Source organism: Heterocephalus glaber, unplaced genomic scaffold (assembly GCF_053883595.1).
Source record: "Heterocephalus glaber isolate CG9 unplaced genomic scaffold, H.glaber_assembly_v1.0 deba00001805, whole genome shotgun sequence".
Taxonomy (NCBI): domain Eukaryota; kingdom Metazoa; phylum Chordata; class Mammalia; order Rodentia; family Bathyergidae; genus Heterocephalus; species Heterocephalus glaber.
In genome coordinates this window covers 2,442,903-2,463,547 of record NW_028258480.1, presented here as the reverse complement: position 1 = coordinate 2,463,547, position 20,645 = coordinate 2,442,903, and the positions used below count along the sequence as shown (strand labels likewise).

Sequence of the window (20,645 nt, the reverse complement as noted above, 5' to 3'; positions counted from 1 at the left end):
GTGAAGTTTTAAAACTCACCAGAAGAGCAGATACACGAAAGAGAAAATGAATGAAACCTTATCAGTACAGAAAACTACTAAACACTGGGAATAAGACTGCAACTAAGTAAGGTTCTCAAGTGATTCTCTACAGAGACATGAGTTTGAGTAACGGAAATGCCCTACACTAATTTCAAAAGAGCCAAGGAAGCCAGGAGAGAGGCCATGGTGCCTGGTTTGAGCACAATAGACACACTGAAGAAACCAGGAGGGGGAGCATTGTTTACATAACCCTTCCCCTACTCCAACCAGTGCATTGTGGAGAGTCCTCCAACTTAGGTGTGCGTGTGTGTGTGTGTGCGTGTGTGTGTGTGTGTGTGTGTGTGTGTTGGGGGGAGGGACTAAGTCCAGACTTTAGACTTACAATACAATACACTATACCAGGTGCAGGAGAGTGAAACCCAGGACTGGGCAGAGTCTCTCAGCCTGTGTCCCAGTCAAGAGCATGAGCCTGAGCCTCAGGACTGAATTTAGCTAGATGTCCAATTGGTTGCTTCCACCACACTTCTCTCAACCTCAGGTGGCAAAGTGAGGAGCAAGACCTCACCCACTAGGAAGTAAGGCAAACAAGTGAGCACATGTCTTTGCCTTGGAAGTCAGTGCCAGGCCCACTATAGTCAGATTCAGTGCAGGGCAGAAAATGAACACCCCATCCCCAGGCCAGTGCTCACAGATGCAGCCTCTAGACCCCAGCACCAGGCAGAGACATGCGCCCTGATAGGATGGTCTTGTATTTTGGATGGCATTGCTGCCTGCAATGGCATTGGCCTGGTGCAGATCCCTTAAATCTACATGGGTCCCTGTGGCTAGGAGACCAAGGTGAAGCCAGCTCAGTGCCAGCCTATGTGGGTGGCAAAAGGACTCTTCCAAACTTAAGAAGCATAGTAGAGGTTAAGACCCTTCCTCTAGGCTGGTGGGGCAGGATGTTGAGCATAGGGCTGTGCCTTGAGACTTGGTGTTGAGCTGGCAAAACCTAAAACTGGGCAGCTCTAATGGCTATTTCCTAGCACAGTGCCCACACACAGATAGCTTCCAGATCCAACCCAAGCCAGGCAGAGATCTGTAAATCCAGGCAACCGAATTTCTATTTGAGCCAGCACCACACACGACTATTTGTAGTAGTCTTGGGCCATGAATCCACCTCAGCATCTTAGTATTAATTCTGTGCTGCATTGTTCCTAATGGGCTCTGGGGATGAGCCCATGTTTTAGATTTTATATGCAGTGGACTGTCCACTCTATTTCTTCTCAACCTTATTAAATACAGCATGGAGAGAGCAATTGTACAATTGTTTGCTGGGGAATGAAAAGTGAGGTGAGTATCGAGTCCTTGCAGAGGTGTTAGATTATTTTTCTTCATGAGGAGGCCTAGACCTGGGCTTAGTCCTGCAGTTCTCGAACACAAGTCTGTGACTGTCCATGAAGCACCCAGGCCTGGGTAGAGGCTTTCAGGGATAGACTACCAGTGTGAGGGAATCCCACAGTTCACAGGAAAAACACAACTGCAGGTTGTAACACACACGGACTTGGGGTACCCGCTAGTGCTGAAATGGTGACAATACACTAAAAATGGATTCAAGACAAACCTGGACTTTAGTCATCATCTCATGCTAAAATAGTAGAAGTGGTCTTAGGCTGAGAGGAACAAAAAAGCCTGCTGCTCAGATGCTCTGGAAGGACAGGCACAAAGAAAGTCAGAGGATGAAGATGTAATCTGCAGTGTGCAATCAGATAATGTACAGAAAATATTGCCTGTCAGCGAGAACCAGGATCTTTAGGAAACCTTAACCTCACATTACTGACAGCACAAGGTGCAAAATCCCAATCACTCAGAAACAGAGATCTTCAAACTATCAGGGAAAAATTGCGAATTCTCAAAATACCTGAAGAAAAGTCCATGAGCTTCAAGAAGGTATGGAGAAAGGACTCAATTCTCTAACAGAGAAACATAACCAAGAATTTGAAGTAATTTTTTTTTAAAAAGCAGGGCTGGAAAGTATACTAATTTTCATAAATATATTGCTACAAAGCATGATCTGTTATTGGATTTCTTTGTGCTCCTCTTTTAAAAAATGATTAGCAATGATTTCATTTAACATTACAGGCAATAACAGTGAAAACCACAATCAGATCGATCCTAAGATGTCTTTGTTATTCTTGTCAGTATTATATTTCTAAAGAAAATGTTTTCTTTTTCTACAAAAAGGATCTCAGAAGTAAGGATATCACTCCAGGATTTACATCAATCTGAGCCTTAAAATGAAACTGAGTAAAAGAAGAGGTCAGAGATAGCTGTGCCTAGATATTGGCATTCTGCACCAGTAACATCAAGACTCTAAGGATTTTTTGCCTTCAAAATAATTTTTATGAGTGCACTCCTGACTTCCTTGTTCCTCAGGCTGTAGACCAGTGGGTTCAGCATGGGGATCACCATGGTGTAGAATACGGACGCCATCTTGTCTGTGTCCATGGAGTGACTGGAGCTGGGCTGCAGGTACATGAAGATGGCCGTTCCATAGAAGATGGAGACGGCAGTGAAGTGGGAGGCACAGGTGGACAGAGCCTTCTGATATCCTGCACCCGAGTGCATATTTAGGATGGTCACAAAAATGAAGGCATAGGATATCAAAATAATGAGGAGAGCAAAAGACATATTAAAGGACTCAAGATAAAAAAGAACCAGCTCACTCACATGTCTATCAGAACAGGAAAGAACAATGACTGCTGGAACATCACAGAAAAAATGATGGACCACATTGGAGTTACAGAAGGAGAGACTGAATATGTCTCCGACATGGATGGAGGCCGTCAGGAAGCCACAGCTGTAGGAGGCTATGACCATCCATGCACACGCTCTTGTTGTCATGGTGGTGGTGTAGTGTAGGGGCTTACACACTGCGGCATAGCGGTCATAGGCCATGGAGGCCAAGAGGTAATTTTCCACAGTGGCAAAGGCTACAAACAAGAACAGCTGAGCAGCACAAGCATTGTAGGAAATGACCTGGTCTCCTGTAAGCAGCCCAGCCATGACTGTGGGAGTGACAGCTGAGGAGTATCCAAAGTCCACCAGAGACATGTTGGCCAGGAAATAGTACATGGAAGTGTGCAGATGACGGTCCAGGAGGATCAGCAGGAGCATCCCCAGGTTCCCAGCCACAGTGATGGTGTAGATGAGGAGGAAGGTGAAGAAGAGGGGAACCTGCAGGTGTGGGTCATCAGTCAGTCCCAGCAGGAGGAACTGGGTCACTTCTGTGCTGTTCTCCATCAGTGTTATTTGGGAACCAAAGATGCCTTGCAACAAAGGAAATTAAAGACCAAGAATGTCAATAGATATTGTGGAAGAGATCTTCCACTGAAGTAAAAGTGTTTATATGGCATGTGGAGTTCTTTGTTAGAAAAATATGTATTTCAAGTTTCTCCATATCTGAATGTGGGGTTAACTACAAAACTGACTTCCTTAATTATCTTTAGAGTTACAGACTGTTTAACTGGAAATATCTACAGGAATACTCTCTCCAGTTTTCAAGTTTTATGTACTTATAAACTAATACTTGGTAAATTTTTGAATGATTCATCATGATATGTCTGAAGTTTTATACATAAATATGTACATAGTGTGTGAACAAGAAAAGAGTAATGATATCTACTGAAGGCACTATTATTAAAAGTAAAGATGAAGATGCATAAAAAGTATCTTTAAATTCTGAGTTGTGAGCTGCATGAATACAGGAATTATTCAAACAGAATGGGGGACTCTATGTTTCTTGAGACATTATGCCAGTTTTCAGGTGTGGGTGAGTTTTGAAGTCTTGAAACCTGCTTGCCCCAGTAGCTCTGCTCACACAATAGGGTCACTGGGATTCTCTCTATGCACCCCAGCTATTCTCTGGCTGCTTTAGTTGTCTCATGTAGTTTTATTTTAGTACCATGGAGTTTCATTTGTTTTGTTTTTGTTTAATTTCTTTCTTGAAATCCACAGTTTAGCTTGGCATTGAAAGAATCTGGCCACAACCTCCAGGCCTCTTGCTACAGAGCCCACCTGTGTGGCAATAAACAACAGCTGAAGCTAAAAAAACCCCACAAAACAAAATGGAAGGAAGAAAGGAAGAGGGAAAGAAAGTGTTCATTTCTTGTGCTCCTTCTCTCTCTCAGTAGTATGTACCAGTATTTGAGCTACTGAGATTGAGGGTTGAACATTCAGTTTGCGCCTCGACCTTAGCCTGGAGTCTGTCTTCCGTGGCACACTCAGTGTTGGAAATAGATATTAAAACATCACATTGAACCTAATAAATATGTGCAATTATTATTTGTCAGTTAAAAACAAAATGTAGCAAAATTTAAAAATATTTCACTTGAGGCTGGTGTTGTGGAGGAATAGTGTTTTGATGCTTTTCATTTGAAGGTGAAGTCTTTGAAAGGCTTCTATCCCAGGCTAAATGCTATTCCCAGCCACCTTCTTCCTTAACCTTTGGCAACTTCACTTTATGATCCAAAGCCCTGAGAGTATTACGTTTGCAGACTCAACACCCAGGGCCTATTTAGCAAATATTCCTATGTTAACAATAGTCCTGGCTTGATGTGTGTGTGTGTGTGTGTGTGTGTGTGTGTGTGTGTGTCTTACCCATGTGCAGGTACTGCTACTTTGTTTTTTACCATTAAGGCAAATGAAGATTTGAGAGCTTTATGACACTCTACAGTAACATATTAACAACATAATTAGCAACTTGTGATTTAGTCACACTGTATTATTGTGGATGGATGTGCTAGAAATGATAAGGACAAATTTATAAAGAGGATATTAAAATGAAATTCAGAACTTGCTAATTCTTTTTGATCCTTTCTTTAACCTAAATAAGGCTTCTTTCACCCCTCAGTTTCATTTTTCTTTATTCCCAGTGCTGTTACCATGTAGGGAAGAAGAGGACATTTCCACCACCAGTCATTGCATCACCTGTACTGTTGTTTTTGGCTAAAATTTTTAGAGGACCAAAATGTTGTACCTTAAACAATTTTGACTGCCTACCAATGGAATTTTAGCCATTTGTATTCCCTAGTCACCTCTAAGGAAAAAAAATTAAAACAGATTTCTGTGCTTATTAAATCACAGTGAGTATAGCTGTTCCATGTCTCCTACACAACATACAGTTTTGCTAAGAGTGCATTTTGATTATAGTAGCTTACTTAGCTCCTTGAAAACATGCAGCAATCTCGACAGTGAAGCTAAAATCAGAAATTCAAGCATGGATTAATGGACCACTTCTAGCAGAAAAGCTGTCCCTCCGGTCAATGGTTCCTGGGTATCTGAGGCAGGAAGGGACCTATGGAACAAGGGCATTAATATGGATTCAAGTTCTGAATCTACCATGAATATTTTTTAGCTCCTTAGAAGAGTCACTTACCTCCTCCTCAACTGTAAAATAAAATCAATAAAATGATCTCTGCCACACAATTCACAGGTTGTATTTATAACTAGATGCTATCATGTTCAAGTCACTTAAAATAATTTTTATTTTGAGGTATGTCTTTAATTATGTTGCAGGCTCCTAGAAAGTCATAAAATTGGGAGAAAGCCTGTTTGCATGAACAACTGTCTACATTCAGAAAAATAAAGGCTATTCAAGGGGTAAGACTGCAGTCTGGTCCCTATAAAATGAAGTGGCCTGGAGTCATGTGGTGTATCAGAAGCCCAGGATGGGAAGCAGGGGTAGATTATAAAGGCACGGAGCTCTCAGGGGACTTCCCCAGGAGAGCATCTGTAGGTCTCTACCTCTTTCCTAGGGAAGAAACAAACTGCCTGTGGGGAACAACTTGGACATTTTGAGTATTTACATATGCTCTGTAAATTACTCGTTAATGCATAAATCACACACAGCAATATGCACAAAGTATAAGAGTTCTAAAAATGTCTGTTAAATGTATAGTCATGTAAGCACTGTCTAGTTTACTGATTTCTTTGTTGTCAACTTCGTTACCCAGTTTCCTGGGAACTAGTAAACAATTTTTCTATATAATTTGGCCTTTGCAAAAATGTCCTTTCTTCAAATCCTAGAAATGTGGTCTCTGATGGCAGGATCTTTTGCTTAGCACAAACTCAGTTGGGGTGCATTTTGTTACTTATATCTGCGGCAAAATATTTTTATTAGGGAGTTATATATCAAAAATGAAGTTTAAACATTATTTTTCTCCCTCTTGTTTCAGGGTAACTTTGCTTGATCTTGTGTTTGGTGATGATGAAAAAAGTTGATCTAAACATTGGCTAACAATTTTGTGTGAATATAAATTTTTATTTCATTTGAGTAAATATTCAGTAATTGGTTTGTTTGGTTATATGGTAAGTATACTTAATTGAATAAGAACTCCCCACTGTTTATGGAAATGGCTTTATCATTTTCCATTCCCAAGTGTAATGCGTTCCTATTTCGTTGTAGTTTTAAGATTTTTTTTAGTATCAGTTTTACTGTTTTTCAACGATGCTTCATCTTCTCAGAAAAAAATGTTATATTATTTTATTTTTATATATTTATTTAATGATTTATTTTATTGACAGACAATAATCGAATATCTTTATGAAGTACAGTGTGACTTTTGAGTACACATATACAAGGTGTACTTTCAAGCTCAGGGCACTTTAGTTATCCATTACTCCAAATAGTTACTACTTGTGTTTCAAATACTATATTCAAAATCCTCTCTTCTATTTTGAATTATATACTACAATACTGTTCATGACAGTCACCCTCTGTGTAATAGATTATTTTCTGTTTCCTAAAAGCACCTTCCCAAAAAATGTTTAAAAAGAAAAATCCCCACAACCTTACCACATTATTACACTTAAGACCCGGGAATGGCTTTTCTCCCATAAAGGGGATTGATCCATTCTGTCCTCTACACAGTCCTCTCTGCACTCTCAGTCCCTGGAAAGCTTATCATACTGCTCTCATGGCCACAAGCTTGGGTGTGGTTGCAAGTTGGTTCTGTGACGAAGGCAGCTGAGCCTCCAGTTGGGGAACTTAACCTTTCCAAATTTCAGCTTATGTCAGTAAGAAATATTTTATGGTTTAGATGTAAGATGTGGCTCACTCTCTCATGTGCTTAGAGGTGGGACTTTTGGAAGATGATTGGAACATGAGGGTGAGTCAGTGAATTCACGGCTGAATGGGCTGTTGGGAGGTGGGGCCCACTTGGAGGAGATATTTCCTGCTCTTGCTCTGTCCCTTGGCTTCCTGCTTTTTCTCACCAAGAATTGAGCATCCGTCCTCTACCATGCCCTTCCTACAGGCTGTTTCTAGGCAGCAGTCAGACAATCATGGATGAAAACTTCTAAATCTCTAAGCCAAAATTAAACTTTCCTTTATGTTTCTGGGGTCAGGTATTTTGTCCTGGGAAGGGAAAGCTGACTAACACAGAAAAGATTGATAATATCATCTCATCCTCTAATAATGGCTAAGAATATTATCAGACTATATATACAAACCACAGGACATTTGTAGTAGACACCAAGTATTCCGTAAAGTTAAATAGCAATGTTTTATTTTTTTAAATTAATCCAGCCTGGGTAACACAGAGCACAGAAAATAGTGGTGTTCAACATTGTGTATTTCTGTACATGTGCTTGGTCAATTGTGTCTGAGACATGTATTAGTGTGGACAGTGCACTTTAGGAAGAATTGATGGGAATATTTTCTGTTGGTTGAAGCACACCCATTACTCTCCAGTTGTCTCTCTCCTGTCTCAGAGTCTGAGGAGGCTGCATGGTCTTGCAGGTGCAGCTGCAGGTGAAGTCTTTGTCAGCCTAAATTAGAGAATAACTGCACAGGAAATGCTTTCCCCTCTATCAGGCAGCCTGTGTCAAAATTCTAAAGGCCTGCTCCATGAAAGGAAAAACTAATGCTTCAATGTATATATATAAGTGCAAAGGGCCATGAGTAGTCCAAACAGTCTTGAAAATGAAGAGAATAAGACTGATACTTCCTGATTTTGAAAACAAAAACAAGTAAACATCAAAGCCCTTGATAGTTCCTTAATGATAGAGATCCAGACTATATTATAGCCTTCCTGCCATTGAGACACAAATGCATCACATACAGCCCAGGGAGAAAAAGTCCCATTTAGCTCCTGGATGATGGAGATTCAGTATGGTTGGCAGGTTCAAAGCAGAAATACCACAGCAGAGGGAGTGTCACAGCAGAGCTATTTGGTATACATAGGAGGGGAACAATGGCAGAAAGTAAGGGGTAGAGGACAGATGTTGATGTAAAGCAGGCCTCTATGACCCACTCAGATAGAGTAGAGTTTGCTCCTCCCAGCCCTGAGGTGGATCCCAAGGTCAATTAATTTGCTACTCCATCCTAATGGCCACATCTCACCCTTGACAACTTGATACTCTGAACACATTTCCTTACACCATACTTTCTCTCCAAATAAACGGAGGTCACAATTCCACCTAAGATGATAAAACTATCTTGTGTACAATACAAAATGAAGAATTCCTTTCTGGAGATCTCAACAGTTTTAGCACTTTTCAAAAGTCTAAGTTCAAGTCTCTTCTGAGACTCAAGGCAAACTCTTAGCTATAAATATCTATAAAAATCAGAAGCAACTTACATAATCCCAAAATATAACAAAACAGCATAAAATTTCCCATCACAAACAGACACAAATGAATAGGGGAGTGGAAAAGAATGAGACCAAAGCCAAACCAAAATCCAGAGGGCCAACATTAAGTAGTATTATTCCATCAGACAGCCTGTGTATGGTGAGATGAGTTTACAGGACCCAGGAAGCCCCATTCCTACAGTCTTGTTGTTCACAACCATGTAGCCTATTTTCTGGGCTGACTGTACTAATGGATTGAAGATCCTTCCAATTTGCAGAACTGGAAAGACTGGGGGTGCAGCTCAGTCTGAGTCAAAAGCCTGTACCTGGAGAGGCTGAGCTGTAACTCTGGCAAGAGTCTGGACACCTAGGCCAATGAGGCAGGAGCTCTGAGGCACAGAGGGAGAAGAGAGAGAGCTACCAGTTAAAGAAGAGGGAGACATAGGATCTGCCCTTTCTGCAGGTCTGTGTTCTGCAGGGCATACATGATGGCTGCCCACTCTGTGGATTATAGTGGTCTCCCTTCATTTCAGGATTAATATATGGAGACATTTATAAATACCCTAATAGAAACACACACAAATATATTTCACAGGTATATGGGTTTGTCCTGAACCCAGGCAGAGTGATATATAAAATTATCTGTCACAGGTATCCATCCTACAATTAATTCAGGCAAATTCTCCTGCCACATCTGCATGTGTCCTCAGGGGACTTTGAAAAGCAGTTTTGTTATTGGGCTTCTCTGTGCTCCCATTATTCAAAGCAGTGATTCAGGTTTAATACAGATGTAATATGACTTACTACCTCAATTAGATCCTGAGATATCCTACTTGAGTACAAATGTTATATTAGCACATAATGTTTTCTTTTTTCTCCAAGATTGAGTGTCACTCCAGGCATAGGAGTTCAGTGTGGGCCTTAAAATAAAAATTGGTTCATGAAGGTTAGAGATATCTGAAACTAGACATTGCCACACTACCAGTAAAATCAAAGTCTTAATGATATTGCCGCAAAATAATTTTTGTGAATGCATTCTTGACCTCCTTGTTCCTGAGGCTATAGACCAGTGGATTCAGCATGGGGATCACCATGGTGTAAAATACAGATGAAATTTTGTCCATGTCCATGGAGTGACTGGAGCTGGGCTGCAGGTACATGAAAATGACTGTCCCATAGAAGATAGAGACAGCTGTGAAGTGAGAGGCACAGGTGGACAGAGCCTTCTTATATCCAGCACCTGAGCGCATCCACAGGAGGGTGCCAAAAATGAAAATGTAGGATAATAAGATAACAAGGAGAGCAAAAAAGATATTAAAACCTACAACATAAACAAGAACAAGCTCACTCACATGTCTATCAGAGCAGGAGAGAACCATGACTGCTGGAATATCACAGAAAAAATGATGGACCACATTGTTTTTACAGAAAGAGAGTCTGAATGTGTCCCCAATGTGGATGGAGGCATTCAGGAAGCCACAGATATAGGAGCCAGTGATGAGACAAGAACACACATTTGTGGTCATGTTGGTGGTGTAGTGCAAGGGCTTGCACACTGCTGCATAGCGGTCATAGGCCATGGAAGCCAAGAGGAAACTCTCCACAGTAGCAAAGGCTACAAAAAAGAACATCTGAGAGGCACAGGAATTGTACGATATGATCTGGTCTCTTGTAAGCAGCCCAACCATGACCATGGGAGTGACAGCCGAGGAGTATCCAAAGTCCACCAGAGACAGGTTACCCAGGAAATAGTACATGGGAGTGTGCAGATGAGGATCCAGGAGGATCAGCAGGATCATTCCCAGGTTCCCAGCCACAGTGATGGTGTACATGACAAGGAGTGTGATGAAGAGGGGAACCTGCAGGTGTGGGTCATCGGTCAGTCCCAGCAGGAGGAACTGTGTCACCTCTGTCCTGTTCTCCATCAGTGTCATCTGAGAATCAACACTTTAGTTGCTCTTTACCAATGTAAAAAACAAAAGCATCATAAACTGAACTGTAGTGGGAAACCATTAAGTAACGTCCATATTTTGTCCTTATTGTGATGATTTGTATTTCAGCATTCTTCAGAAAATTGCAAGGTGTAGAAAACTAAATATGGTGCTTTCAATACACACAGTGTACATAATGCTGTTCCTGAAGCATCTCCATGACTCATCTATCACCTTTTAAAATGTTTATACATTTATAAACTGAGTGCCAGATAAGTTTAAAACTTAATGAAAATTACTTGTTTGCCTGGATGCATATGGTAATTTACATCTGAATGAAGCAACAGCTGAGACTTCAGTGTTGCTTACCCATGAAAACCTCCTGTGGACACATTAAAGTGCACTCACTCTCTCCTGCCTGCAGCATTCTGTATTTGATTGCTTCATACATATGTGTCAATTTTTGGATCATGTGACATTGAAAAATTCCTTGACATTTACACAAGTGTTAATTGGAAATCTCTACTCTGGCCCCATGCCAAAGTTTAACCCATTCACAGGGTACCTATGTTTAAAGGTTAATTTAAATGAAATCGAATAAAACTCATCCAACAATCCATCCTTGTCTTCTCGGGACCCAACACAGCGTTTTCAATTTCACCATGAACTAAGTGATTCATGAGGTTGCACTGTTGATTACTATATATTTTCATGTATTTGGAGATAAAATAAACAAACATATCAAAGTCCAAGAAAGCAAAATGACCCTGCTTTCATCTACAAACTGTCCCAAATGAGTTGACCAGCTCTGAGTCACACTGTGACCTTTTAAACACAGTCACATGGTTATTACAACTAGCACTTTTACACACATTGTCATCAGGTGACTAAAAACATCAACTTTTGATTGGGCTGAAGATGAGTTTAGCACCTGAATCCCAGCAGTGCCTCTCCTGCCTTCCTTCCTTCCTTCCTGAAATTTCTGGGCCAAAACCATCCTCCTGCCTGAGTACCTGGGACCCTAGGCATGTGGTACTGCACTTGCATGATTTATTTGAATTGATGTCTTTGGAAGGATCTACACCTCAAGCTTTCTACTATTACCTACCATGTCTTCTAAACCTTCTTCAAACTCAACTATAAGCCTGACACATTAATAATTGTCTACACCAATAATTATGTAGTCAACACACTGATGACTAGCAAATACCAGCAAGCAAAGCTTTATATATAAATGTGTTTATGTATGTATTCATGTGTAATAGAGTTAGCAACATCAGTATTATTATTCTTCCTTTATCATCAAGGAAATTTGATTAGTTATTTGACCCTCTAAAATTGCACAGCTAATATGAATACACACAAAGAGCAAGATGTAAAGCCATCTGCTCCTTAATGAATGACATACACTTCTTCCATGTCACTGTCCACATGAATCTGAATGACATTGTGGGGCAAAGGCTGAAATGTAGTTCAGAACATGTTAATCCATTTAGGACCCTTTGTCATTCAAAGAAGGATCATTCCACTGTTCTGGGTTTCTGTATGTTTATTTTTGTTTGTTTACCTCTAGTGATAGTTAAATAGTGAAAAAATACAGGAGCATCCAGTAACCAGTGTCAATGAGCCTTATTTTTTCTTTGTATTTTTGGAGAAATGAACACGAAGTGTCACGACAATCCCTAACCTGCCTCTATGGAAGTTCTGACATTCACACAACAGGCTCACCTGAATTTTTGGAAAAGTATTGAAGCCAACTTTTTCTCTTTTTCAGTAACTCTCCGGAGTTATTAACTATAGAATACACAAGATTACCAGTTTGGGGGAAGAGGCAGAAGAGTCAGTTCCTAATGGTGTGTCTGAAATTGCTCTATCAGACATTGGATATGATCCAATTCTCTTCCAGGACTTCTCTCCCTGGCAGTGGCCAAAAGATTCCAACTTCTGGAGAGCAGTCAAAAAATGGAGGAAAGAGCATTAACACGCATCAAGTTCCAAATCTGCCACGAATTCATTCTGTTTCTTAGACTACTTCCCTTATCCTTAAAAAATGCACCTTACATAAGCTGCAGGTCAAGTCTATCAATAACAAATAAGAGCAGCCTAGAAGGCGTCTCATGAGAGCTTCTCATTTGCAAGTCAGCCAGGGTAATTCTTGTCTCTGAGACGGTTCCCTGACAGGGCTGAGGGCTCAGAGCAAATCCTCGGGTGAGAAGAGGGCCCATGTGCATGAGAATGACCACCACAGCTGAAGGAGTAACTCCCGGGCGGTGAGGCGGGCAGTTTTCCTCCTCAAATAGCATGATGCTGAGTCGCAGCAGGCTTTCACCCAGCTTGGGGAGAACTGTACAGACTTGGAGGCCCCAGAGAATTCTCCTGTGAGACTGACTCTGGCTCCACGTCCTCCTTTCTCAGGGAAGAAGCAATTAAGCTGTCTGCGGGGATCGAGAGTAAATGTTTCTGCAGTGTTCGACATTGCTTGCTTCTTTTTGGAGCTTCTGGTTGATCTGTAACTCACATGCAGTAACACCCACGCGTGTTTAGCGCGTGGTCACCCGTAATCACGTAACCACCACTCCAGCCGCAGGAACCCGTGTACCCCAGCTTCTCTTTGACTCATCCTCATCCATGTAGCACCTCTTGCATCGAGTACACTGTGTAATTTTGTGATTGTGAGAATGTCCTTAGGCATCATCCTAGAATCCGAGGTCCCTGATTCTGTCATTTGCCCTTACTATTGTCACCTAAGGACCTGTGATTAGCCTATCTTTTCTTGATGGGCTAATCACCTTTTAAGACTTTTATGAGTGTATGTTTGCAAAACAGCCTGGTGTGGTTTGTTTTGGGGAAGCAGTGCATGTGTAACACATCTTGATCACTTTTGGTCTGTTTACCCTCCCTCATCTTTCCTCATCCCTCCCCTCTTTCCAAGAGTTATAGTGCAATCTTTTCATTGCTGAGTAGTATTCCACCATGTGGACATTGCAAACTATTTTTTTTCACATTGCAGTTGAGGCACATTGTGTTGGTTTCAGTGTGTGGTATTATAATTAAGGCTGATGTAAACATTTGCAGGTAGGTTTTTGTTTGTGTATAGATTTTCAGGTCATATCAGTAAATACTTAGTGGTCAGGTTGGATTATCCAGTAGTATGTGTTTGTTTTTTTGAATATGAAACAGCCAAACTGCTTCCTGAAGAAGTCCTTCAAGTCTGATCTTCCCTAACTCAGCCAGGCCGAATGTTTCACATCTTCATCAACATTTGTTTTTTTTAACAGTTTTTTATTTACTGTTTTTGTTTTATTCTTATTTTTTGTCATTCTCTATTACACTTCAAGAAACCTCCCTATTCTTACAGACTCAGCTAGGTTACCATCCGACTTCTGTCCTGGGAATGCATTTCTACAATAACCGACAGAGTCTCCCTGTCCCTGTGCCCTCTCTCCATTCTGCACTCCCACAAGGACTCACCACATCTCCCTAGGCACAGGCAAGGGTGGTCTTAAGTATTTTTTCTGTCCATCTACGTGGTTTCACCAGAAACCCAAGTCAGAGTTTCATCTCTCTCTGCCTCACCATGTCTTTCCTAACAGGGGGAAATACTGTTTGTTGTCCTCATAGGATTTCCAAAAGGATTACTATACAAAGCACAACACAGTTTCTGAACCGTCAGGAGTTTCAGGGTTAAATGTTGTATGCATTATTTATGAAATTAGAATCAGTGTGGGTCACAACAATCCTGTATCAAAATAAGCCATCTGTTTCCCCATGCAATCTTGCCCTGTTTCACCCAGGCAGGACTGATAGTGCATGGGGAAGACATTATGATGTTTGGAACACACAGAGCCCGAGTTGTTCTCTCTTCTCTCTTGGGGTCACTGTCACCTGTCTTCCTGCTCCAGCCCCTGCAGCTCTGGATGGTGATGCCCCCTTCAGCCAGTGCCTGGAGCAGCACATGTAGTGGGACCTCCGCTTACCCTTTTAATCTGTGTAACTTATGTGCAAAGTAAACCCATTAGAGGGTGAACCGTGCCCCACAATATCAGATCCTAATACCTGACATCTGTAATCATAACCTGATGTGACAGTAGCACTGTGATTGTAGTTAAATAAAGGATGGAAGATAAGAATTGAAGTGTTTTTCTACTGGGTTCTGAGTACACCTTCTGAGTCCTTTATGACACAGGCAGGAAAAATGGTACACCAGAGTATTTCAAGGGCCTGTTGTTACTCTACAGAAATATTGCAAATATAAGGAAAACTCTCAGAATAGACTTTGCTAAGACTCTGATAAATTGTCAAAATATTTACAGAAAATAGGTGAAAAATCAAGAAAAAGAAAAAACAGACAAGCATGTCTACGATACTGAAAGCTAACACCAGGGAAAGGAACCAAAACATCAGAGCACACAAAGAAAAACAAAATGAAACAAAACACTTTTTAAACTGTTCTAGGCCATTTACTAAATAAACAGCTAGACCCACTCCAAGAAATCACAAAATAGCCTTGCAGAGGGGAAAGTATCACACTGCTATATTACAAAAGTCAAATTCCCAGCATAAATGTGAGATATGTGAAGAACAGAAGTATGCTTAATTCCAAAAGAGAGAGAAAAACTGAGTGTAACTAAGTGGAAGATGCACACACTTTATGTTCACCTCAACTGGCTAAATATGTGCAAAGATATTAAGGAAATTTTGAATGAAAATCGAGAATCAACTTTAGGTTTTTGTTGATTTCCTCTATTATTTTCTCTTCATTCTCTTTGTTTTACTCTGCTCTAATCTTGTTTCTTTCTTCATGCTACTTTCAGTTTTAGTTTTCATATTTTAATGTCAAATCCTTAAAATTTCAGGGTAGGTTGTTCACTTAAAATAATCCTTTGATAAATTTCAGTTGACCTTTTTTTTTTCTTGCTACAACAAAAATTGCATGTATTGTTTTCATGATCATTTTTCTCAAACTACTTTATAATTTCTCCTTTGATATAACTTCATTCATTATTGTGTATGAGTGTGTTTTATACCAAAATGACAAAAACTGCACAAGCTATGAAAAAGAGAAAATTCAAAATTACCAAACTTATACATGAAGGCAAAGAAATAACTAATTACCTTATAGAAGTAAGAATGATTATAAGCAAATATTATGAGTAATTGTACACAAAGTAATTGAGTAACACAGATAAAATATAAATTTCTGGAAAGTCGTGCACTACTAGAACTGACTTCAGAGAAAGAGAACACCTGAAGGTATCTAGAACTTGTGGAGATAAATTAACAAGAAATAACCTCCTAACAAAGGAAATCCCAGTCACAGGTGGCTTCACTGGTGAATTCTTCCAAACAAATATTTCATTAGCAAAGAAGATTATCACACAGAAGAAAACAATGAGGGTTTTTGTTAGATTCCTGTGGCTGCTGCAACAAATTCCAGCAAACTTAATCAATGTGTACTGTTTGATTCTTTCACATTCTGGAAACCAGATGACAGAAATCATGTCAGTGAGCAGAAATCTATGGTCTCTTCACTGTTTTCAGAGTGGACTTCATTGTTGACCACTTCCATCTTCCAGTGACCACCAGCATTCCATGGCTTGTGGCCACATCACAGGTTTTCCCTGACTCCTCCTTTGTCTATGATTCAATCTTGTTAATTTCATTTTTATAAGGATACAAGGGATTGCTTTTAGGCTTAGGGCACATACAGATAACCTTGAAGGACCATTCTTTGCTAAAATATTTCACTTAATCACATCTGCAGTGTTTTGGGCCACACAGAATAACACTGAAACATTTCAGAATGAGCACTTGGTTCTTTTGTGGGCCATTATTGAGCCTGTCACAATCCCAAATGGCATCATTCTGTACCATCCTGAGAATCATTTTACTTAAATGTATAATTCATGTTTATGGAGCAATTTCTGAAATATAATCAGAAAGGAGCCCTTTAAATTGTTCATATTTTACATGTCCTTGTGAATTACCCAACACTAGTTATTTGATGTGAACTTGCCACCTAATGAGATGACACTTTCAGGTCAAAATGATGAGAAGTTTTGAGATGATCTACTCCATAGTGGGATTTCCAGGAAATCATTTTGTCTACAGGTGAGGATCGGGAGAACTGATTGAGAATGTAGGAAGGAAACATTTTAGCAAGGCAGAAAATTAATGGTCCCTCCCTCTTGAAATGCAGTGAATCTTGACCTAGAAAGTTTTTTTGCATGAATCACTATCGTAGCCAATGTTTCAGGGGCTCCAAATTTTGGTACAATCCCCTAAAGTTCAAGTATTTTATATTATTTTATTTTTTGGTACCAGGGATCGAATTTGGGTCCTTGTGCTTGCACAGCAGGCAGGAAAACCAAGTTCAAGAATTTTATTAATTCATTTGACAAATGTTTATTGAGAGGCTGCCACAAAAACACATCTCCTCAGGGGCAGATGACCGTGTGAGCTAACCCGGAGAGAACCAGTGCCCTTCTTGGTGGACACATTAATCTGGGATATGGAATGAGAAAAACAGGAGTATGTAGTAAGTGAGTGCTGGTAAAAATAATGAAGGACTTGGAAGAGGAGCCAGTGTGCATGGTGAGTAGGGAGTGACTAGGGCATGCAGTTGATCATCATGGACCCCATGAGTCAATAGTTGTAAAGCCAAGAACCAGATGTTATCAGAAACTTCTACATGGGGGAACGGCAAGTGTAAAGGCCATGAGGCCTGAGCCTGGTTGATGTGAAGAAATGGCAAGACAATCAATGAGAAATTAGAGGGGTGAATGACTGAGGAGTGACCAGAGAGAATGTGATTCAACTAAAAATGTGTGGTCAGAATAAACAATTTCAAAGCATTTGCTCAAAGAAAACTGTAGAACTTTATCGGTTTCTTGTCAATTTTTAAACAGAAAGTTTGTAGTAATTCATTAGTACATTAAAATACTTTTCCTTTTCCTGCATTTTTGTAGTCTCTTGTATCCTTTGGTACATTAAACTAGAGTGTGTTTGTACAAAATAACATAAATATCAATTTGTGTGAGATGCCATATTTATGGATCTCTCAGTGCAATGTACAAAGGGAAAGCACACATTTTCATTTACTAATATCACACTTTTCTCAAAATAGGACTCCTAGGGTAGAAAGAAAGAAAGAAAGAAAGAAAGAAAGAAAGAAAGAAAGAAAGAAAGAAATCTTCATCAAGACAGATATTCTGACACCAAAGTTCAATGATCCATAATTATGTACTCATGGTGAGTGGGCATCCCCAGTGCAGGAGCCCAGCACGCTGTGAGGACCTATGTGTAAGAGGGCTTGGTGTGGTGTCAGATCGGGTTGTGTGGAGGCTACACTGTCCCTCGCTGTGCTCCCCACAGGCTGGGCCCGAGGACGGCAGCAGGACAACTCAGTCTGGGTCACAGGCCCGAGACGGCATGGAGGTGAAGCCTTGGAGACTCAAGGGGTGGGACCCAGGCTCAGGCCCCAGCTCTGCTGTGCAGACTGAGAGAAGCAGGACCTCCCAGTGAGGGACAGAGGGGCACAGTGGGAGGAAGCAGACACACACAGGCAGAGCGCCATCCCCTCCTGATGCTGTTTCCCAAGAGCTCTCCAGGTTTGGGGTTCACTCCCACAGTGGGGAGGGCAGATCTGCCTTCCTGAGCCCGCTGCTTCCAGTCCTGAACTCTTTTGGACACACAAACATCAATGTTTCCCCATTGTCTGGGCATCATTTCGTTCACTGAGAGTAACATAAAATTGACCGACACAGATAGCCACACTGCATTTAATTCTAACCCATTCACAGCATCCGTATGTGAGACACAAAATGAGAAACTTGAATGCATTTCTTGTGTTGTGGCCTCTACGAGGGCCTGTTGCACACACGTTTGTATTCACCTGATGTAGGAAAAATGCAAGAAAATAAGTGAAACACCCATATCCCTAATATGGCTTTGCAAAAGGAGATCTTAAGATTTCATTGCCATTCTCATTTAGGTATTTATTTCTGGACAGAACGTTTCTGTTTTCCAGACAACAGACTTTGGAGAGATAAGCGTGTATCATTTCAGGAATTTACCTTTGCTGTGAGGTGGTACATGGTGAAGATCTGAGAGGAAAAAAATCTAGGAATTGTGCACTGCACAAACCAAAACCCCAAACTAGAAATTATTTTGAGCAATAGATGAGTCTACTCTTGAGCTTGAAGAATGCACTCTTGACCTCCTTGTTCCTCAGGCTGTAGACCACAGGGTTCAGCATGGGGATCACCATGGTGTAGAACACAGAGGCGATTTTATCAGTGCCCATGGAGTGACTGGAGCTGGGCTGCAGGTACATGAAGATGACTGTCCCAGAGAAGATGGAGATGGCAGTGAAGTGGGAGGCACAGGTGGACAGAGCCTTCCGAGGTCCTGCACTTGAGGGCATCCTTAGGATTATGATAAAAATGAAAACATAGGATATCCAGATAATTAAGAGAGCAAAAAAGATATTGAAGCTCACCACATAAACAAGAACCAGCTCATTGCAATGTCAATCATAACAAGAGAGAACCATGACTGCTGGAATATCACAGAAGAAATGATGGACCACATTGGGTTTACAGAAGGAGAGAGTGAACGTGTCCCCAATGTAGGTGGCCGCGCTCAGGAATGCAATGGCATAACAACCTATAATCAGTTGTGTGCATTTATTTGTGGTCATTCCAGAAGCATAATGCAGGGGCTTACACACTGCGGCATAGCGGTCATAGGCCACTGCAGCCAAGAGGAAATTTTCCACACTGGCAAAGACTGCAAAAGAGAACATCTGGGCAGCACAGGCAGTGTAGGAAATGACCTGGTCTCCCGTAAGCAGCCCAGCCATGACCGTGGGAGTGACAGCTGAGGAGTATCCAAAGTCCACCAGAGACAGGTTACCCAGGAAAAAGTACATGGGAGTGTGCAGACGAGGGTCCAGGAGGATCAGCAGGAGCATCCCCAGGTTCCCAGCCACAGTGATGGTGTAGATGAGGAGGAAGGTGAAGAAGAGGGGAACCTGCAGGTGTGGGTCATCGGTCGGTCCCAGCAGGAGGAACTGGGCCACCTCTGTCCCGTTATCCATCAGAGTCATCTGAGAATAGGTAGATCCTTTGTAGCAACGAGACAAAGGGAACAGAATGATTAGAAATTGAATCAAAATAGGAAAGTAGACAACATAGTCTTTCATTATAACAATAACTTGTACTTCTCTACTCTCCAGAAAAATCATTACCTTCAAAACCAAGTTGAATGCATGTGTTAATTATATACAAGGTTACATACTGTCAAATCTGAGCAATCCTAATGTATTCTGCACACAACTTTAAAACTGGTTAAGTTGTAGACAATGAAATAACTTGATGAAATCAACTGTGTGGATGAATCCATCTGCCACCACACTCCTCCTGAGCTCTGTAGGAGCTGACACTTCTGTATTGCTCACTACAGGAATTGGTGAAAGCCCTTGGGTTGTGTGCTGAGGGTCTTCTCTCATTAACACACTGAGCCTGATTTTTTGTTACATCCATGCTTCTGCACAAGATTTGGAGTAATTTATTCCCAGTTGTGCAAGTATTAATTGACCATCTTTGCTCTAATCCCATACCAACCTTTAAACCATACTGAGTGCTTTCTAAGAGTCCAATGTAGATCTAAATTAAATTCAACATAACTGAATTTATAGTTACTTTCTGTCTCCTTTGGTTCAAAATCACTGTTCAGGTTTCAGAATGAAGAAGTAAGTGATCCATTCAGTGGTAATTTCACCTTGTTCACTGAATATATTTGTTTCTTTGGAGAAAAGCAAAGAAACGAAAATCCATAGGACTGAGTGATCTTTCTTTCAACAACAAAAAAAATGCCTTCTTGAATTAACAAGATCTGAATGGCTTTTCAGTAGTTTCCCCTGGATCTAATGCTTCTTATCACCAGCACAACTACATGTCATAGACATGGATATATATAAACGTTATATTACCAGTGATGGTGAACCTTTTAGAGCTTTCAATGAAAACAAACAGCCCACTGTGGCACACGTGCCATAGGTTTGCCACCCCTGGATTAG

At 40.9% G+C, this 20,645-nt stretch overlaps 2 protein-coding genes and 1 pseudogene across 2 annotated transcripts; all 3 read right to left on the bottom strand.

Annotated features, from left to right (window-relative positions):
* Positions 1-2,373: 2,373 nt before the first annotated feature.
* LOC147820755 (olfactory receptor 5B3-like) lies at positions 2,374-3,312 on the bottom strand. The gene has a single exon (XM_087203632.1). It carries the CDS (start codon positions 3,301-3,303, stop codon positions 2,374-2,376), a length of 930 nt encoding a protein of 309 aa, XP_087059758.1. The 5' UTR covers positions 3,304-3,312.
* Positions 3,313-5,272: 1,960 nt separating this feature from the next.
* On the bottom strand, positions 5,273-10,570 carry LOC101698618 (olfactory receptor 5B3-like). The gene is made up of 3 exons (XM_004869840.3): positions 9,645-10,570; positions 7,645-7,693; positions 5,273-5,356 (listed from the first exon to the last, which is right to left on the bottom strand). Exons 1-3 carry the CDS (start codon positions 10,565-10,567, stop codon positions 5,273-5,275), a joined length of 1,056 nt encoding a protein of 351 aa, XP_004869897.3. The 5' UTR covers positions 10,568-10,570.
* An 8,158-nt stretch (positions 10,571-18,728) lies between these two features.
* Positions 18,729-19,673, bottom strand: LOC147820754 (olfactory receptor 5B2-like; annotated as a pseudogene).
* Between the last annotated feature and the right edge of the window lie 972 nt (positions 19,674-20,645).